This window comes from Myotis nattereri, assembly GCF_964212035.1.
Source record: "Myotis nattereri genome assembly, chromosome: 4".
NCBI classification, from domain to species: Eukaryota; Metazoa; Chordata; class Mammalia; order Chiroptera; family Vespertilionidae; genus Myotis; species Myotis nattereri.
Window position 1 is genome coordinate 57,624,053 of NC_138079.1, and position 21,800 is coordinate 57,645,852.

Below are 21,800 nucleotides of genomic sequence, written 5' to 3' on the forward strand. Positions count from 1 at the left end.
AAACATCAATGATGAGAATCATTGATTGGCTGCCTCCTACATGACCCCTACTGGGGATCGAGCTCGCAACCCAGGCATGTGCCCTTGACTGGAATCAAACCCAGGACCCTTCAGTTTACAGGCTGACTCTCTACCCAATGAGCCAAACCGGCTAAGGCTATTTCTTTTGTTGTTGTTTTTTTGTTTTTGTTTTTAAAAAGCAACACACATGGCTCCTCATTTCTTTTTATGCATAGCCTGCTTCCCCTTCCCCTCATCCACTCTGCCCCAGAAGTTCTGATCTTAGACTTGAGATGTACATGACCAATAGTTTTCCGATCCCAGAAAAATGAGAGGTGCCTGGTGTAAGACTGAACTAAACCTGTGGTCTGGAATCAAGCCTATACAGGGTTCAGCTTAAATCAGTCAATCCCAGTTTGACTAAAGACATATGAGAAATAAATGCTTATTTGCTATATGACACTGGAATCTTATAGATTATTATTTATGCAACATTATTCTAGCACTATTTGACTGAAAATAAGCTAGACTCAAATCATGAAAACCCTTATTAGGAGAAGATAAAATGTAGCAGGGTATATCTCACCTCTGCTGCTAAACTGTCTGGATTCACTGCCCAGCGCTATTGTTATTACCCATGTGTGTTTCCACCAAATTAATTACTCTGTGTCTCAGTTTCCTTAACTGCAAAACTGGAATCCTATATAATAAAGAGGTAATATGCAAATTGATCCTCACACCCTCACAAGATGGCTGCCTAAGACCAGGCCAGCAGGGGGGTTAGTGTGGGATGATCAAACAACTGAACAAGCAGGCTGCCTGGGGCGACCAGGCCAGCAGGGGGTGCAGTTAGGGGTGACCAGGCCAGCAGAGGGGGGCAGTTGGGGGCAACCTGGCCAGCAGCGGGGACAGTTAGGGGCAACCAGGCCAGCAGGTGGGGAAGTTACGAGCAATCAGGCCAGCATGCAGAGGTGGTGAGGGGCGATCAGGCTGGCGGGGGGCGGGGGGGGGGGTTGGGGAGGCAGTTAGGGGCGACCAGGCAGGCAGGCAGGTGAACAATTAAGAGCCAGTGGTCCAGGGTTGTGAGAGGGATGTCTGACTACTAGTTTAGGCCTGATCCCCCAAGGGTGGATTGGAAAGGGTGTAGGCTGGGCTGGAAAGGGTGCAGGCTGGGCTGAGGGGACTCCCCACCCCATACATGAATTTCATGCACTGGGCCTCTAGTCTAATATGCAAAGTGTCCCCTCAGGAGTTCTACCAAGAGACTGGGAGCTTGATAACTTGCTATGACGTGCGCTGACCACCAGGGGGCGGCATGGAATGAAATAAGGCCCAGGCTGGCAGGTGGAAGGCCCCGATTGGCCCTGATTGCCGGCCAGGCCTAGGGACCCTACCTGTGCAAGAATTTCGTGCACCGGACCTCTAGTAGGAATAATAACAAAGGATTTGTGTGTGTGTGTGTGTAAGGATAAAACAAAGATAATTGTTTAACAGTTGATAACACTATACTTGGTACACAATGCTTAATATACAAAATTATCATTCAGCACCACTGTGAGATTTAGATTTTACTCAGCAGGCCAATGGTTTTTAATTATATTTCCATGAAAGACTCGTATCTGACAGCTATCAGAGTTCCCTGATAAATTAGAATAATGTTGGTCGTTTTCCAGTATGCAAATTAATTTAAGTAAATTGATCTATATTTCAAGTTCTAATAATTTTTCTCCCTACATGTTTTAAATTTTGAGTGCTTGGTACAATGTTTGTGCAAGCCAACTGAAAAGAAGTAAATGCGCAAGTATTATCATTATTAATTGAAAAAAATCAGAAACACCAATTATACTTAGTTTGACAATTTATCTTTTAAATAGACATATGTACCAAAAATTGTAATAGTATATTACACAAGAAAAATATAAGATTTTCTCCCAGGAAACTTGCTCCCAGTTCCTGTGATGCAACTGAAAATATTGTTTCATGATGCTTTATAAATAACATAGTATTCTGCTAAAACAACACACACAAAACAATAATTTGCAGTCACACTGCCTGTTGTTGAGGGCTGAGAATCTTTTGGGGAAAATAGATTTGTTTGTTATATTAAGAGAGATCTAAGTTTGAAATTTTACCCTGGCTGTAATGTATAGAGTTTAACTGAAGGTACATAGGGCCAGGAGACAAGCAAGCCAGTATATTTAGTGATACAAAAATGATTCCTTGTCAGAAGCAGGGAATAAAGAGTTGATTAATATAAAAGATGTTAGGGAGTGAAAAAGGTAACACATCTAGATCAGCAGTGCTCAACCTGTGGGTCGCAACCCCTTTGGCAGTCGAACGACCCTTTCCCAGGGGTCGCCAAAGACCATCCTGCATATCAGATATTTACAATTCATAACAGTAGCAACATTACAGTTATGAAGTAGCAACGAAAATAATTTTATGGTTGGGTCACAACATGAGGAATTGTATTTAAAGGGCCAGAAGGTTGAGAACCACTGATCTAGATGCAGTTGGTGAGGGAAATGAAAGGAGTCTTAATCTTAAGTGTCAATGAAAATGACCCTGAGAGCCTAAGAAAAATGCAAATCTAGTCCATGTTCCCATTCCAAAAAATTCTGGCTCAGATTTTCTGGAATAATGACCTAAAACCTGCATTTTTAACAAATCTCATTTCTGATTCTGATTCAGGTGGCTGAGAGTCACATTTGGAGAAACTGAGAACATCGTATGCTCTAGTCATTTGGCACCATTCGTTTGACTCTGCTATTTCAGAATTACTTGGCACATTGCATGTTCCAGTTACTGGCAAGGATTGCTGCAGATGGGAAGCCATAGGGAAAGAATGAGGTCAAGATTTTATGCCTGAGCACCTGAGAAGGATAATCAGGGAAAGGAACACAATAGTAAAGTGTGATATTGTAAGGAATGAAAGATGATGCACTTTTTTTTTTATGTGTTGAATATTGGACTTTTTTTATATATGGCTCTGAATAAGCCTATGAATAAGGGACGTAAGAAATCCAAAGAGCTACGTTATTATTGATAAATGCCAGGCTGGAAGCTAAAATTAGGGTGTGTCATAATGGTCTTGCTCACACAGAAACCCAGCATTAAGATGCTTAGTACCCTCAATTCCACCAGCCAGAAGCAATTACATTAATCTGCTATCCCCAAGCAGCTAAAGACACTATCCTGTCCACACCACCTCCAATAGTCCTTTATAAAATTGTTTACTCTAGATCTGCACTTGTCATTTATAGCACATATTTCAGCATTCAGAACAAGTCCAATTGTTCATTTTGTTACTTCCATTTGAACCTAAGTGCTATGAGAGCAAGGGTCATATTTGTCTATTCTCTACACTCATAATATAGCACAATGCTATGCAAGCAGAAATTCTAAACAATTTGAGTATAAGTTTTTTAAGAAAAGAGCAAATATTAACTTTGGCTTCTGGCCAGGTTTGTTGTTGTTGTTTGTTAGTATCTGCTCAAGCCAAAGTTTCATGTTAGTGATGTCAAACTTAAACAGGCAAGGAAGACATTATTCAAGATTATTGTAATGTCAGTGGTGGTTGGGGTGGTGTCTGGTCAGAAGTAGCCCCTGGCCAGAGACAGTACTCTGTACCCCCAGTTCTTGTCTTGCTGGTAGAAATGAATTCAAACAAATGGCAGCAAAAGCAGGTGAGGATTTTTTCCTAGGAAATAAATACACTCAGGACCTGAGTGGACAACTTAGCCGGCCAAAACCAAACCAAGTGCCCTGATATTTGGGAGTTTAGAGGATTTATACCACTAAGCGGGTACGTCCCTAGGCAAGGAGCAAGTCACCCCTTCCCTTATGTCTCAGAAAAATGTATCTTTAAGCCATAGGGCTCCTTCACCCAGTTGTCATGTCCCCAGTTAGGCCACATCCTGGAGGGGCTCAGAATCTTTCCTCTTCACAGAGGGGCCTTCCACCTCCATTGTCTGTTTTCAGTTTGAGGTCTCAATACTAGTGTATCCACTCCAACCTCTGACCTCACTACCCAGAAAGAAACAAAGAGCTGAAGAGATTTTAAAAGTTGAAGAAATGGGCATCATAGGCCCCTCATGTTTACAAATTGGCCTTATTCAAAGGGAAAGTTAACTCTTTCTCTTAGCTTCATGACAGGAGGTAGTTCTACAACTTGAAAGGAGGCGCCTGCCTAGGTTAGGCTCCTACCTTTCCAGAGACTGGAAGAGAGGGGTGTTTATCTTCTTCGTTGATTACATTTCAAAAGATGGCTCCCGGGTCCTTAAGACAATCCTGGGTTGCACAACTGACACAAGCCAAAAGCTTTTAAAAAGATGTGTATCTGAGAAGGGCAGAGAATGAATTTGCAATTACAAGTTTTCTAAAGTAAACGCTCTCAGGAAAGGAAGGTCAGGACCTAGAGACGGGAAGAGACGTCTGAAAGTTGTACCTGAGCGGAGAGGAACCTCAAGGCCTTAATCATTGGCTGGCTGTGCATCTGCAGCTCCGCACCAACGAACTCAAACTATGAGCTCGCAATCTCCCATGGTCTCCTTATGCAAAGAATCGCTCAACACTTTTCTTTTGTTGACTTTTTTACTTAGGACCTAAGCATAGGGCCAGACACCTGGCCCACAGGCAGGACACGTGCGCGGAGGCACCGCGCCCCTGACGTCACTGGACGCGCCGGCCCCGACGTGTTAGCAACCGAGCGCGTCCTTAGTAGCAGTGGCTGCTGAGATGTGCGAACTTCCGGTTTCCCGGCCTCCGCCGCCCCAGCAACTGCTGTCGCCGGTGCCACCTGCCGCGGCCGCGCCTCTCCCCGGGATTTGGTCACTGCCGCCCCGTCCTCCGTTGCGCCCATGGTCCCTCCGGGAGCCAGGGCGGCGGTCCCGGCGGCTCCGGCGTGGTGAGAGGCTGGTCGGGGACTATGAGGGCCCTGCACCGCAGCTGCTGCCTCGGCCGCCTCCTGGCTTCCGCCCTCCTGCTGTTGCTGCTCCTGCCAGGGTTAAGGGGGCCCCTGGCGGTGCTGCTGCAGGCGGCCGAGGCCGCTCCGGACTCAGGACCTCCCGATCACGGGCCGCGGACGCTGTCCCCCCTGCCGCCCGGCCCCACCGCCGCCCAGGCCCCGGGCCGCGCTCCGGCTGAAGCCGCGAGGCCGCGGGGTGCAGAGGGCGGCAATGGCAGCAGCCCCGGAGCGGCGCTTGCAGCGGATGACCCAGCGGGGAAGGCGGGGGAACAAGGCTCAGTGGGTGGCGTCCTCGCTGTGAGCCCCAACCCAGGCGAAAAGCCCATGACCCAGCGGGCCCTGACCGTACTGATGGTGGTGAGCGGCGCGGTGCTGGTGTACTTCGTCGTCAGGACTGTCAGGTGAGGCGCAGCCTTGATGAGCTGCCTGGTGACCTTCCAGCGATGCAGCTTTCAGTGGCCTGGCGTGGCCCACTCTCAGGGGGGCCTTCCTAAGAGAGAGCGATGTGAAGATGACGGTCTTAAAAGCTTCTGGTGCCTTTGGGAGGATCTAAACCACCAAGTAGTTGCTCCCTTTTATTTATAAGTTAGCACCCCACCTCCAAAGCGCTTTACCTTGCCTCAAAGGGCAAACTTTCCCTGAAGAAGGAGTAATCTTGTACTCAACCCCAATATATTTTAATACTTCTGTCTTTCTACTCTATATTCTGTTTACTTTGTCCTTTTGCCTATTAGAACGCAAACTACTTAAGGGCGGGATTCCTATTTAGTAGCTTTTGTATTTGTGCAATATTGCCACTTAATAGGAATAATCATCAGTGTTTATATGAGTAGATACAGAGTACCCTGTGTATTTTGTTTCTTATAAATTATGGGCTGGATGAGAACTTTTGGGGGGTCACCCTTTTCATTTTGCTTCTACCTTATTTATAAATTATATATATATGTATGTGTATATATATATATATATATATATATATATATATATGTAGGCAAAAAGTAGGTTTACAGTTTTTGTATCGTTTAGCGTATTCACAACCGTAAACCTAATTTTGACCACCTCTTACATATAAATGTTTATTGCCATTGATTTTTCTATTTTTATTTCTGTAAAGCTTGGAAGGGTACAGTCTTTTCAGTCCGATTCTATTTGATAACTCACGTGTTAACCGCCCAATTCTGAACTATACCTAAGAAAAACTGAACTCTTTAACCAGTATCTATTGCATTAATTCTGTCTAAATCCTAAATTTAGTTGTCTGCATGATGTCCAAAGCTTAACTGATGCTAACAATGACTGGACAATGTTCAGCACTCATATACTGTTTGCTTGCAGATTACAAGATGGAAACTACGCATTTTGGTGAATTCCCATGTGGACCCCCACTTCCACAGTATGTCCGACAGCACACCAGCATTAGTTGGTTTTGCCAAGGAGGGGAGGATAAATCATAATTTCTTTAACTGATAGGAGGTAACATTGAAAATATTTTACTTGTAAAATACTTAAAGCCCATTAAACTTCCAAATTGTTTTGTTTTCATCTAATTCAGTTATATTGAATATGTGACTGGAAGTAACTTCCGCTTTGAGTCTGGAAGTATTCCAAACAACAATCTGATTCTCTCTGTAGAAATTGAAAAATATATATGCAAGGGAGTAGGAACCCTAGTAGGCTGCCTAAAATGAATATATAATCTCTATGAGAAGACGCTCATTGTCTGTCTTATTCCCTGCTAAATACCCAGTCCTGAACATTATGTAAAACATTATGTAGGCTCTGCATAAGTAGTTGCCTAATGAGTGAGTGTTCTTAGTGAATTCTATATTTTGCTATATAGGTAGGTGGTGAAGATTTGGAAATTTATGGGAGTCCAAAATGGGCATTCACCGAAATGAGTAGTTTTCATCCTGTATTCTGGAAGCAAAAAGTATATGAGTTCTGAACATTGTCCAGACATTGTTAGCATCAGTCAAGCTTTCTTCTTATTGATAGAACAAAGAAGTATGAAGATCTTACTTAATACCAATTAGAGTTTCTTTCTCTGTGTAGGGCATTTTTTCTCACAGTAAAGTCTAAAAAAAAAGAAAAGATTACCCTTAGATGGTCATTATTATTTTTTAAGCAAAACCATAGGGTTAAGCCCAGCCGGGGTGGCTCAGTGGTTGAGCATCAACCTATGAGCCAGAAGTTACATTTAATTCCAGTCAGTGCACATGCGGGGGGTTGCAGGCTTGATCCTTATTGTGGGGTGTGCAGGCGGCAGCCGATCAATGATTCTCTCTCAGCTTTGATGTTTATCTCTCTCGCTCTCTCTCCCTTCCTCTCTGAAATCAATAAAAATATATTAAAAAACATATAAACAAAAATCGATAGGCTTCAGGCCAGTCAAAGTCTGAGATACCACGTGGGGACAGCTGTCCTGGAGGACAGTCCAAGCCTGTAGCTCAATTTTCATAATGGGGAAATAAACTAATTGCATTAAGCCATTGAGATTGAGATTGTTACCTCATCATAACCTGTGTTACCTTGATTAAAAGACTTAGCCTCTCATCATTTCCAATATCTTTAAAATGATCTGTTTACCTCAGAGGTTTTGCCATTTTAACATAAGCCCTTCACAGTTGTCAGAGCTTGGCAAGAGAGACTAAGGAATACACGGGGTTTTGACTGCTTCAGCCTACAAATGAGTCTAATTGTATAAAGAACTGGAAAGTGTGTGTGTGTGTGTGTGTGTGTGTGTGTGTGTGCGCACGCTTTCCAGATTTGGGGAACATTAGTAATGTCTCCATATGAAGTGAGAATACTAAAGTTCATAGAGCTGGAAAGTGTCCAAGCTCTTCCAGAACCCAGAGTTTGAATTCTACTTTTGGCATTCCTTCTGTATTGCTGAGTTCCAGAACTAACTGATTATATTTTTACTCTTTCATTGGGATGAGTTTGCGTTGTACAGAATAGTAAAACAAAATCTATTGATACTGAAAATAGTAAGCAATTATTTCTGGCTTTTTCCATCCTTGTCTCTCTAGGATGGCTATTTCAGTTTTTATCATTATGTTCTCACACAATTAGTGTCTCAACCAGGAAAGAAGAAAGGGATCCTGAATGTAACATCTTTTTCTATATTCTTTTTTTTAATAAGGGAGAAAAATCTTCTTCCAGAAACCCTATTACTCCATTTGTCTGAACTGCTTCATCCACTCAACCCTAGACAATGACTGACAAAAGAACTGCTACATTTTCATGATTGGTTTATACCAATAATTATGATCATTGTGTATCTCTTAGGTCTGGGCTCAATTGCTGTCTAAACAAAATCATGGTTCTGTTAAGGGAAAAGCAGATTCTGTTACAGTGATAAAAACTAAGAGATGGTTTAACCAGAAGAACATAAATGTACTTATTAAATGCAAGTAGCTACCAAGCTATTACTCTATACCACCAAAAGATTAACCAAAAAATATAGTTCACCAGGACAGTATATCCAGTCTGATATAAAATCATTGTATTAGGGATCAGAAGACTGGTAGTGACTTTTATCACTGTGATTAATATTACTTTAATTCACTAGGAATACAATATGGCTTAATGTTTAAGAACCCAGGCTTAGGAGTCAAATTGCTTGCATTTGAGTATTTTTTCCAAGCTCTGCAATATTTTATTTTTTCCAAACTCTGCCTTTATATGTATAAAATGAGGGTACTTATGTAATTGTTAGGCAGATTACATCAGGTAATGTTTATAAGCTCTTTAGCTCAATGTTTGACATATGTGCAAACTCAGTAAGTTTTTTTAAGTGATTTTTTTTGTATCTAGAATTGTAATTGTAATACATTTTTTTGGGGGGGGAGTTTACTATCTTATCTACTACCTCCCCATACCATACTCTATATGTATCTGACGTCTGAAAGTATAATCAGTAAAAGAGGTTAGGTCTAACAAGGTTGGGAGGAATAAAAGGAGATTATAAGAGAAATTGGCTGGAGGAGTTGGTCACAGAGTCAGTCAAAGGCCCGCTGTGATGCATCTTGGGGGTGCTAGATTGTAAATAGGACTTTAAAGTTGTTTGGGAAGTAAACCCATGCTGAACTCTTAAAAATGGAGGTAAGAATAATTATCAAGTATCACATCCCATGGTTCAGGGCCTAAAAGAACACTGGGAAATCCATGAGCAGACAAAGAGAGATAGCAAGGGAGCTATGTGCTATGAATGTATTTTCATATAGGATAACGTCATAGCTAAGCTCTGTGACATTTACTTAGGAGTGACTTCATTTGGGGTATCCACCAGAATACCATCAAATGGGAGACACATATAAGCTTAAGAACTGATAGGATGTGCTGAATTACAAGGAGCTTGGTGAGAAAAGGCTATCAGAGAAAGCAAGGTTGCAATATCCTAAACATAGATGAACATGCATTCAATTTTTTTTATTTTAACTTTTGGGTGTTAGCAGTGAATGTTTTACTGTAGATGACCAGTAGCAGGTGCTTTTTGGGGGGGAATCTTCTATTTAATGCTGCACTTGGCCAAGATTGTTACAGTTTCAGAGTTTGGTATCTGAGAAGCATCCAGAGAGGATCCAATAATAATTATGAAAAGAAAGCAAAAGAATTAAAAAACACAGTAGTTTGAAAACTTTATTTTGGAATCAATAGCTCCTGAGAGCACCATTGCTTTACATCAAAGTGGTGGATAATCATAATGACATTGAGAGATCAAAGTAACTCATATTATCCTGTACAGTATTGCTGGTGTCAGATATGGCTTCCATGTAGAATGCTGATAATTTTAAAGAGAAAAGCAACAATTCAGTTTAGGTTTTGAAAAGATAAACTTTAGTGAGTAAATGAAAGATAACTACATGTTATAATATGGCACATGTTCATACCCAAAAGAAAAAAATGAAACTCCACAGCACAGCATATTGGTGGATCTAATTTGTGTAGTGTATGAGAATCACCTGGGCTCTGCCTAAAACACCACACCTGGAGTGAGTGCATATTTAATGTTCAATCATTCTAGTACTTTTTTTTGTGTCCTGAGTCAGAAGCTACTATTCATATTATGATTTAAAAAATGGCTAGCTCCCCTGAATTTTGCTGTGGTATGTTTCTGAAGATAATGCCATTTAGGCTTTTCTTATTCCAAAAGTGATGATTTGCATACAAAATTATAGCTATCTTTGTTATACAGAGAAAATGCAAGGTATATTGTGAATCCATATATTTCAGTTAAATAATTTGTTTAACATATTTATTAGGCATCTGCTTTATGCCAATGCCTGTGTTTTGTGGGTTTGGTAGTGAGCAAGAACAGACCTGTTTTCTGCTTCCATAAAATGATGGTCTAGTAGGGAAGACAGATAGTTACACAAATAAGTACACAAAACATATTGAGCAAGTACTTTAAAGGAGATGTGCATGGGTGCTATGGAAGCCAATAATAGGAACCTGTGACTGAGCTAGATTAACCTGGAAAGAAGGTTTCCCTAAAGAAGTGATACTTGAGCTGGAGCTGAAAGATGAATAGTTATTAACATATTGTAGTGGGTGGGGAAGAGTGTGAGGACAGTGACAGGAAGCATGGCCATTCCAAGGGACTGAGAGAAGGGGTTGTGGCTGGAGTGATGAAAGTGAAGTAGAATGTAGAGTGAAGAGCTAGTTGAGGCTAGAGAGGTGACTATGAGCCTTCCAGTGTTGAACTCTGTAGGCTTTATTACACAATTATTACTTAATGCTCACCAGTAGGAAACTATTGGAGGTTTTAGAGGATGGAGGGGAGGTTAGTGGGTGACCAGAGTAGATAGGAAAAGACAGCTAGGAACCTATTTTAATAGTCAAGGAAATTGATAGCAGTGGTGAGCACTGTTAAGTGAACTTCAGTGAATCTCAGGAAGAACAATCAATAGAACTTTGTGTTTGCAACTTCATTTTAACTTGATTGACTTTGTGAACACCCTATCTTCAAGTAAAGTCTCATGGTAAAATTTATGAAGCTTACTTTAGTAGTTTAATTTTTCTACTGTAACTTTTACATATTATTTTATCAGAAATAATTCTTACCAACCTGTGTGTAATGGAACATTGAGGAATTTGCTTCTCTATATAGGATAGCTATTTGAATAATAACTTGAATACCTAGAAGAAATCTGATCAAGATCATTATCTGTGCATGCCATGTGATGAGTGAATGTAATACAATAATATAATGTTAGGATTTCAACATGTGAATTTTGGGGGACACGATTCAACCCATGACATACTCTTATATTAGTGTCTACTTATTGAAAAACTTGAAATGACAACTGATGGACTGGGTTTGGGCAATGAGATGAAGAGGAAATAAATAATTTTTACTATATGTCATATATCCAATTGTGTTGGATTTCTTGATGAAAGTCATAGACTAAAATTATGGCTCACTAATTTTTATTTCCTTATGTCACAATGGCAAAAAAATTAGTTTAAAATATTTTTTTTTAATGGACAAAGTAAACTGTTGAACAATAAAAGCAGAGGCATGGATACATGCATGGAACAGACTGACAGCTCTCAGAGTGGGGTGTGGGGGCTGGATGAAAAAAAGGTGAAGGGATTAGCAAAACACATACATATAACACATAGACACAGACAACAGTGTGGTGTTAGCCAGAGGGAAAGGGGTTTGGGGGTAGTTGGAGGTGAGCAAAGGGGGCTAAAGTAGGGATGGAAAGAGACTTTGCTTGGTGTGATGGGCACACAGTGCAGTGTTCAGATGATGTTTTGTTGAATTGTACACTTGAAAACTGCATGGTTTTGTGAACTCAGGTCACTCCTATAAATTCAATAAAAAAGGGGGGGGCGTCTAATTAGTCCAAATGAATGTATATAACAACTTGTTTTCACCATAATATAATGAAGTGTACCTTTCCTTCAAGTAATTTATTTGGATTTAAGTATTAAAATTTATGTTAAGTCAAAATAAATAAATCATTCTTAGTTGCTAATTCACTGCTTTGCAAAAAATAGTCAAGAAAAATACTGCATGTCAGTAGTTGTACCTTTATTAAGATATACTCTGCTTTATCATTATGTCTAATTACATAGGGGGGTATTTGTGCATAAAATATACAGTAAAATATTCCTCAGTCTTGTTTTGAATGTGCTATAGAAGAAATTAAGGAATAATATTATTTATATTATTTCATAGTCAATAATACCCTGCAGGTATTCAGTTAAAAGGGAAAATAAAAGAATAAAGTCAGATGGCTACAGCAATTTACCTTGGTCGGTTTTCTTACTTTCACAGAGTAGTAAAATGAAATGGAGTTTTATTCTGTGGTGTTTATTTTATGTTGCATCATACATTTTTACATAAAATTTTATCAAGCTTACTTTAGTAGTTTAGTTTTGCTTTTCTACTGTAGCTTTTACAGGTTATTTAAGCTGAAATAATTCTTACCAACCTGAGTGTAATGGAATCTGCATCTATGTAGGATAACTGTTTGAATAATCACTTGAATACCTAGAAGGGATCTGATCACAATCATTAACCTGTGCATGCCATGTGGTGAATGAATATAATTCAATATAATAAAACATGTAGCTATTTTCTTTTGCCCTTTTAGGCCTCCATATTTCCATCTCTATGCATTTATAAATAAAGTTCCTATTTTTTTGTAAACCAAGAGCCAACAAATTTTGTTTTCAGATTGCAGTATTCATTTACTATGTTTAGTAGAAAAGTGTGCATGCGTATAAATTATACATATGTAATTATCAACACATATAGACAAGTTTGGGTATCATGAGCTCAATGGAAGCATTCATTTGTAGGAAAAGTACCGTAGCTATTAAAATTACCTAAGTTTAAAGCCTCCTTTACTCTTGTGATTAAAAATAATGACAAAATAATCAAACAGACTCAGAGATACAGAGAACAAAGTGAAGGTTGCCAGATGGGAGGGAGTTTGGGGAGCTGGGTGACAAAGTGAAGGGATTAAGAAGTACAAATTGGTAGTTACAAAATAGTCACGGGAATGTAAAGTACAGAATAGGAAATATAGTCAATAATATTCTAATAGCCCAGCCAGCATGGCTCAGTGGTTGAGCATCAACCTATAAACAAGGAGGTCCTGGTTAGGGCCTATGCCCTAGTTGCAGGCTCAATCCCCAGTGTGGGGCGTGCAGGAGGTAGTGGATCAATGATTCTCTCTCATCATTGATGTTTTAATCTCTCTCTCTCCCTCCCTCTCCCTTCCTCTCTGAAATCAATAAAAATATATATTTTTTAAAAAGTAAGAACTATGTATGGCACCAGGTTGGTATTAGAATTATTGGGGGATCATTTGATAAATTATGTAATTATCTGACCATTATGCTGTACAATGGAAACTAATCTATAATAATAAAAGCATAATATGCTAATTAGACCAGATGTCCTTCTGGACAATTTTCCGGACAGTGCCGCGGCGGTGGGGGGCCGAGCCCCTTGCACGAATTTCGTGCATTGGGCTCTAGTATAAAAATAATATTTAATGACAACTGTAATTGAAAAATTTAAAGGAAAATTTAGGGCAAAAGTCTAAGGTTTCTACCTCTCCATATAATTTTGGTGGTCCTATTTTTTTTTTTCAGTTGGTATAAAAAGGGCAGTAAAAGTACAACTTTCTGAATATTCATTTAAAAACAAAAATAGACTTATTTAGAAATAATGTACACTACAAAGGTAAAAGTAGCCTTTTTACTAAAAATTTTAGTATATTTTTATGCATATTATAATTTACACATAATGTTTGTTAGTATTTTAAGTAGATGGTTCATTGAATCAACCTATTTTAAAGTTTTACAGCTGTTTTTTACCTTCTCTGAGAAAAACCAATGTGTATGGGTACATACATGTTTTCTCATATTTGACTAGAGGCCCGATGCACAAAATTATTATTATAGATCTTCCCATGACAATGTAGCTGTACAACCATGTAACTATCACTGCCTATATGTTTGAATCTAGGAAGGACACTTTTAGGGAAGTTCATTTCAAGTATAAATTCTATGGGAATGTAAAGTACAGCACAGGGGATATAGTTAATAATATTCTGATAACTATGTATAGTGTTAGATGGGTGTGATATTTATTGGGATGATCACATATTAACATTAAGTTATGCAATGTCTAACACTGAAGTGTACACCTGAAACTAGTATAATAATGTCTGTCAACTGTAACTGAAATAGAAAAATGACTCTAAAATGGGAAATAATAAAATTATATTTAACACTATACAGGTTTTTTTTACTTATTCTTATATAAACTAGTAGCATTTACTAAAATACTAAATTAATTTAAATTTATCTGCATTCCCCTGTTTATTTGGTGCATAAGGATGCATTCACTATATAGTAACTTGTCTTTCAAGAGCTTGAATTTATGTTTGGAAGATAGTTATATACATGATTAAAGGACAGTACAAACTAGCATAAATAATAAAGACTCACAAAGTCTAGTGAATTATTTACACTGAACACAGATAGAAAAAATCGTGTTAGTAGGCATATTTGTTTAGCCACACATTGAAAGATCAGGAATTCATTCAAGGTATGATGAAGACCGTGAGAGTGGAGAAGAGTGACAGGTGAGATTAAATTTCACAAGTCCTTGAGCTCTGTGATCATATTATTTCCTTTTTCAAGAGTTTCCAAGGTATCCTGTGACCAGCAATGACCAAACTAGTAACATATTGACTATTTGATATATAATATATAACCTGGAAGAATCTGGTTTATTTCTAAAAATAATTTCCCATGACATTAATTCTTTGTTGACTGAAGATGAATGTTTAGAAAGATGAGTGTTTAGAGATTGAGCAAAAGACTGGCAAATGGGAAGAGGAGAAATTATAACTGAATATCCTTGACTTTCGCTGCCAGGTGTCTCCCTTCACTTCTTCAAATCAAAGGAATACATGCAAATGTCATTAAGCCATGTAGTTCGAAAGGACCAATAGTGAACCATAACACCCTGTACCTTTTATGTTTCTATTTCCAGAGTCAGCACTTTTATCATTCCTGTTCTCAGTTTTTCTGTGAATTACCTTTATAAATCTAAATCAGAGATTGGCAAACTATGACCCATATGACAAATCCAGTGTGCTGTCTTTTTTTTTTTTTTTTTAAGGCCTATGAAATAGAATGTTTCACATTTATAAAAGATTATTAAAAATCAAAACAAAGTAATGAAGATGAATATGTGATAGAGATTGAATATAATCACACATACAGACAAACATGATATCACTCATACTCATACCCAGTCTAGTGTTTGAATATGTATAGATATACCATTTCTCAGTGGGGCTGAAAGTATATAATCCTGTACAGTGGTAAGAATGCATGGAAAATGTGGGGAAAAGGTTGGACTAGAAGGCTGCAGTAAAAATATGGCACCTGAATTAAGGCTTAAAGGAGTATCTACCAACACCATAACTTGACAGAGAGAGAAGGGGGTATGTCAGAAGAAATGGTGATGGCACACAAACATGGTTCATAAAAAAACCTAGGCTACATTTCTGAAATGGAATCATTCTGATATTGAGAATCTCCTGTGTCAGAAACAGAAGGGATACTTTATTTTTAATTTACAAATAAATACAAAATAAGGATCATCTGTACCCTATTTAAGTAATATTTATGAATACATTCTATTTAATAGGATGAGAAGAAGAAACCGAAAGACTAGGAGATACGGAGTTTTGGACACTAATATAGAAAACATGGAACTGACACCTTTAGAACAGGATGATGAGGATGATGACAACACGTTGTTTGATGCCAATCATCCTCGAAGGTAAGTGTCCCGCAGTTTAATCCCATGAATCAGGAGGCAAGTCCTGAACAAGCAAATTGAAAAAATAAAGTACAGTTTCTTTTAATAGATGTTATTCTAACAGATTTTATTTAGTTCTGTTTCATGAAGTTCTTTGTGCTACCCAACCAATAGCTCACATGCACATTGTTTTACTAAAGTAAACATAAAGAATAGAATACCATCCCCAAAAGAAATCTTTATTGCAGATTTCCTTGCAGAAATTTGTCCTATTAATTGCTGCATACTGGGAATATGTATTAACTCTGTGTGTGTGTTTGTGGTGGGGGGAGGGAGATAGTAAAATTGATTTTATTACTGCATTCTGAAGATATTTTGGTGTTAATTGGGGTTACTCTGTTTGTAAACAGTGCTTCTTGGCAAAATTGTGGGACTAATGGTCTATGGTCTGGTAGCGTAGTTTTGTCTTTTCTCAGATCCAGCCCTGCGGAGTGTTAAGACCTTTCCTGGGAGGTTTGGATAAGTGAAATTATATGGATATAGAATTTCTTTCAGTGCAAATGAATGAGGAAAAGAGGCAGTCAAGATTCTAGTCAATAGAGGACATTTGGATAGAGGGGGAATTATTTGAATGAAGGAAAACTGGAGTCCAAACTTCATTGATTCAGTGAGCAGGAATCTGATGTTCTGATATTCGTATTAGAATTAAACATACATTATGCCATCTATTTATTTAACACTTCAAACTTACCCTGTAGGAAAGATCATATAGATCTTATTATGACTCACTTTAATAACACATGATAATCAAGTATAATGCCATTTGTTTCTCCCAATAAAGGTAAAAAATCAATACTAAAATGAAGACTGCATTATAAGGTCTTTGGGGCCCTGAAAGAAGACTTTCACCAGGGCTTTCCAAGACAGCCATGTATGAAGAAACCATGAAATGGGTGGTAGTGGTGGGATGTCAGGGGGATAAGATCAGGGGTCCTATTACTGAGCCCAGGGAGAAGCCTGGACAGAGTGGGGAAACAGAACTGCAGTGGGGGTGATTGTAATAGTCACTTGTTGATAAATACCTACTTTAGAGCAGGATGTGCCAGACTCGGTGCTAGGCTCCCTACCTGTACTCCATGAATACAGACATTCTTGCAAAGTAGTTCCGGCTTTCATTTTAAAGATAGCAAAACTGAGGCTCAGAGAGTTTAAATGGTTTAGACTTCTCTTCCTGCTGCAATCTCACTCCATTTATTAAATACTTATATGGTTTATACCTATGAAAAGAATAATGATAAATTATGTTTGTTTTGTTATCTAACCCAGCACTTGCTATTACTCATTTTCAAATGAGGACCCTGAAAATGAGAAATACAAATATTTGGTTTTGCCTACCTTGTCAGTTGCAATGCAAAATCATATTAGTCTGCACTGGCAGTGATGGCGAACCCTTTGAGCTCGGCGTGTCAGCATTTTGAAAAACCCTAACTTAACTTTGGTGCCATGTCACATATAGAAATTTTTGATATTTGCAACCATAGTAAAACAAAGATTTATATTTTTGATATTTATTTTATATCTTTAAATGCCATTTAACAAAGAAAAATCAACCAAAAAAATGAGTTCGCATGTCACCTCTGACACGCGTGTCATAGGTTCGCCATCACTGGTCTACAGTATAACTGCTGGTAATTCTTGTTGGCTCATCTCTTACTCTGCTGCCTTCATTGTTTAAGTGCTTTCTAAAATTAGTTCCTCCTCATTTTCCAAATTCTGTCCACAAAATAGCAGGAAACAAGTCATTTCCAGAAAGGTGAATGGATTTCCTTGCTCACAGTTTACCACAGTGTAAAATAAGCCTTTTAGAATTAGCCTTTCTGAAAGGGATGATTTTTTAATGTGGCTTTTAACATATCAAAACTTTAATAATGATTGTAGTTGGTAGTTAGGACTTGAGGTAATTATTTTCACTATTGATACTAGATTGAACAATCTGAAACTGTCAAATATTGTTTAGTCTAAATTTTCTAAAGAGAATATATTCATATGGAAGATGTCACAGGTAGGGCTGACTCCAGGCACAGTATTTCTGGGCTCTGGCTTCTTTTCTCCATGATCCCCTTGGTTCTGCCCATTTTCATGTGTTGGCTTCATGGTATTTAAGTTACATGTATTATGACAACTTTTAATTTGTTATTGTTACTCATTTTTAGGCTGACAGTAAGATGATGCCAGCAGTTCCTATAATGACATTCAGAATGCTAGCTTTCCCTAGAAGTTAGGCACTAGCTCTCTTGTAACTATTTCTTAGAAATGAGAAAAATTTCCCTAGAAACTCTTAACAGAATTGTTTTCTGGAAGTGACTTGCTGCTTGTCATTTGTTTTTGTTTTTTATATCATTGGTCATGTAATCATTTCTAAACTAAGCCTGGGAAGTCCTAGCCGGTTTGTCTTAGTGGATAGAATGTCAGCCTGTGAACTGAAGGGTCCCGGGTTAGATTCTGGTCGAGGGCAGATGCCCAGGTTGTGGGCTCTATCCCCAGTAGGGGGCATGCAAGAGGCAGCTGATCATTGATTCTCATCATTGATGTTTCTCTCTTTCTCTCTCTCCCTTCCTCTCTGAAATCAATAAAAATATATTAAAAATAAAATAAAATAACCCTGGGAAGGGGGAAAATCAAAGTGCCATGATTAGATCAGAATTATCTTTGGGGATTGATTGGATATTAAAGAGTTAACCACCATTACCACTATATCTAGTAATTTAAGCATTGAGGTTAATACAGTCTAATAGGGAAAATTTGTAGGTATGTGGAAAAAATTAACTTGAGCAGCTTGGTTACCTTCCCTTGAATTTGCAATTGATATTCTAATTTTATATATTAAAGGCATTTCTTTTGTTTAGTTATGGAAACATTTTACACAAAAGAATTATAAAATTAAAAAACAAATAACAATTATTTAACTATTATGTAGAATGCTTCAGCCTTCTTAGAAATTTTTATGAGGAATCTAAGAGCATATTCTGATTAAAAACTACTTGCATTTTCATCAAGTGAAACAATATATTTTATATATTTAACATAATTTAAAAATATTGGGAACAAATACTCATAACCAGTATCAAAAATGCAATTTAAAACAGTGCTTTACAACACAAAACAACAAATGGGAACAATACCTTCTTGCTATTTTGTTTGATTCCTACCAAACAGCAAAATTATTATTATTTTATAATCTACACTAAAGGGAATTTTGACAATTCTAGCAACTTCTAAAAGCTAGTAATTCCATTACTTCAAGGCTATTCTAATAATTTTTGCCAAGTTTGTAATTTTTAAAGTTCCTAAATTTTCTTTTTAGCTACTTCTATTCTGCATCATTAAGTTTAATATTGTATTGTATGTGTTCACTACATTTGTAGGCAGTATTACTTGGCCACAGAATATTTTCTGTTTTTTAACATCAGCATATCACAATCAGAAGGCAGATTCAAGTGTTTATCCAGAAAGCCTCATTAAAAATATTTTATTTAAAGTTGTCAATTGGGCCCTAGCAGGTTTGGCTCAGTGGATATAGCGTTGGTGCGCGGACTGACGGTTCAGTTCCAGTCAAGGGCACATGACCAGGTTGTGGGATCAATCCTCAGTGTAAGGCGTGCAGGAGGCAGCCAATCGGTGATTCTCTCTCATCATTGATGTTCTCTCTCTCTCTCTCTCTCTCTCTCTCTCTCTCTCTCTCTCTCTCTCTCTCTCCCTCCCTCCTTCCCTCCCTCTCTCCCTCTCCCTCTCCCTCTCCCTCTCCCTCTCCCTCTTCCTTCCTCTCTGAAATCAATAAAAAAAAATATATTAAAGAAAAAGTTACCAATTGGAAAATAGTTTTAATTTCTAAAACACTACTTTTTACATGGAACATAACATATCAGAATAAGCACTAAGGTTATTCTATTAAAGTCAATTATGTGAGGGTGTAACTTGGTATGACTATGAACTAGTCTTTAATTACACTAGTTACATATAAAATGTCTTTGAAAAGGTTATAATTATAATGTAAAAGATAGCACCTGACATAATTAATATAGACAAAATCACAATCTGTTTTATTAGTGCAATTCATTATAATTCCCTAATATTAAATACTTTTATTATCTTCTTGCCACTCCAAATCTTTGGGAATATTTTAAAATATGTTTAAATATATTCCAGGATGAGCATTTACAGTATTTTTTCCCCTTGCAGATAAGAATGTGCCTTTTGATGAGAGGATTTCATCTTTCTACAATGAAGAGCAGAATTTTTATGTTTAAGGAATAAGAAGCCACTTTATCAATGGGGGGGTATTTAAGTTACATGTATTATGACAACCTTTATTTTGTTATTGCAATAAGTACTGTATAATTTTGCTAAGTTTTTGTATGTACAGAAGAGCTCTTAATGGGCTTAGAGTTATTTGGAGTAAACTGTGATATAATAGGAATCTGTTTGAAAATTAATTTAAGGCAGAGTGTTTTCTGATCAGTTTTTGTTTCCTGCTTACAATATTATTGTAAACTGTTTTATATACTAATCAGATTTTTGTTGTTGTTTTTGTGTGTTTTTTTGTTTGTTTGTATTTTGCTGGTTAAGTATTTTTTTCCTGGAACTATCAGTTCCAACAACTAACTGGTGTGTAATAATAATTTTAAAAGTTCTTTATCAAGATATATTTCCCATTTTTATGGGGAAAAGAATCCAAATTTATTACTTTGCATTTAGGTCTTTTAAATATTAATAAATGTCTGAATTGTATGCAAAACAATAAATATGATTCAAAATTATTTTTAAGTGGTACAGACAAAATGTGTTTACAAAATAAACCCAGACTATTGAATTATATATTAACATGTGTATTTTATAGGATTTCTAGAAAATATTGTCATAAAAGGGTTATTACATTTTAGCAAATTTCTTATTAAGATATCTACTTTGATTAGATATTTGAGAAACCACTGAATTTCAAAGCCATTTTTTTTAGTAATAGTATTGAGAAAGATAGAAATAATAGCATAAACATTTTAGTCTCATTATAGTGAGTAAGGAATTAAAGTTAAAAGTAAGTAAATAAAAATGAACACCACCTTCTCAGAGAAGTGCCCGCCCAGGCAAGACCATCCTGACATTCTCTCAGCGTATCCGTGACAATGCAACTGCTCCGGTGTCTGCTCTTCCCCAGCTGGACTCCGCCCCGTGAGGGCGGCTGCCTGCACATGGTGGGCACACAGACATCAATGCCTCTTTCCTGAGTAAGTCAACAGCCTACAGAGTAATAATAAAAGCCTGTGTTTACTGAGCACATTCTATATCCAGGAACCGTTCTGAGCTCCATGCAGAGAGTGGGTCATGACAGTCGCATGATGGCTGCACCATGATTACTCCCATCCCTGGCCACTGCAGCTCTCTTCCAGAAAAAGGCCCCAGCCCAGTTTCTTCATGTCACTGGAGCACAAGGGAGGGAGGAAGGGAGACCTCTGGCCAGCCCAAGTGCACAGACTTGGGAGTCAGATAGACCTTGATGCAAACAGTGACTTCATTATTTCTGAACAATTATTGAATCTTATTGAGCTTCTGTTTTTCACATTCTAGAAATTAGAGGAGAACTTACAGCAAAGACATGGGTCACAAACTTAGTTCCTTACAGAGGCTGGGGAAGTGATTTAAATGTGTGTGTCAGTCAGGATAGGCTAGAACATGTAGTAGCAGCAGATGGTCCCCAAATCACAGTGGGTTACAACATAGATTTATTTCTCAGGCTGCCTATTTTCTATGGACTGTGATTTTGCTATTCGCTGTCTATTCTCCAGGGCTACGGCTAATGGAGAAACCTCTGCCTGGAATAGTGCCTCATAGCTAGATGTCCAGACTTGTCAAAGTGCATGCTAGTTCATAAGTTTCTGCCCTAAAGTGATATATTTCATTTGCACCTACATTTTATTGGCCAAACTTTACAGCCACTTCAGAGTTCCATAAGGCAAAACTACAGGTAATCCT

At 38.0% G+C, this 21,800-nt stretch overlaps 1 protein-coding gene across 2 annotated transcripts; it reads left to right on the forward strand.

Annotated features, from left to right (window-relative positions):
* Nucleotides 1-4,775: 4,775 nt before the first annotated feature.
* FAM174A (family with sequence similarity 174 member A) lies at nt 4,776-20,590 on the forward strand (the record flags this gene model as incomplete). 2 transcript variants are annotated; one of them, XM_081090343.1, is made up of 3 exons in its annotated part: nt 4,776-5,367; nt 15,660-15,794; nt 20,013-20,590. In XM_081090343.1, the coding sequence occupies exons 1-3, from the start codon at nt 4,928-4,930 to the stop codon at nt 20,014-20,016; spliced, it is 579 nt and encodes a 192-aa protein (XP_080946469.1). In that variant the 5' UTR covers nt 4,776-4,927. The 2 variants fall into 2 exon arrangements, with proteins under 2 accessions (XP_080946469.1, XP_080946468.1); XM_081090342.1 differs by lacking the exon at nt 20,013-20,590 and having other exon boundaries at nt 4,804-5,367; nt 15,660-15,798.
* Nucleotides 20,591-21,800: the final 1,210 nt, after the last annotated feature.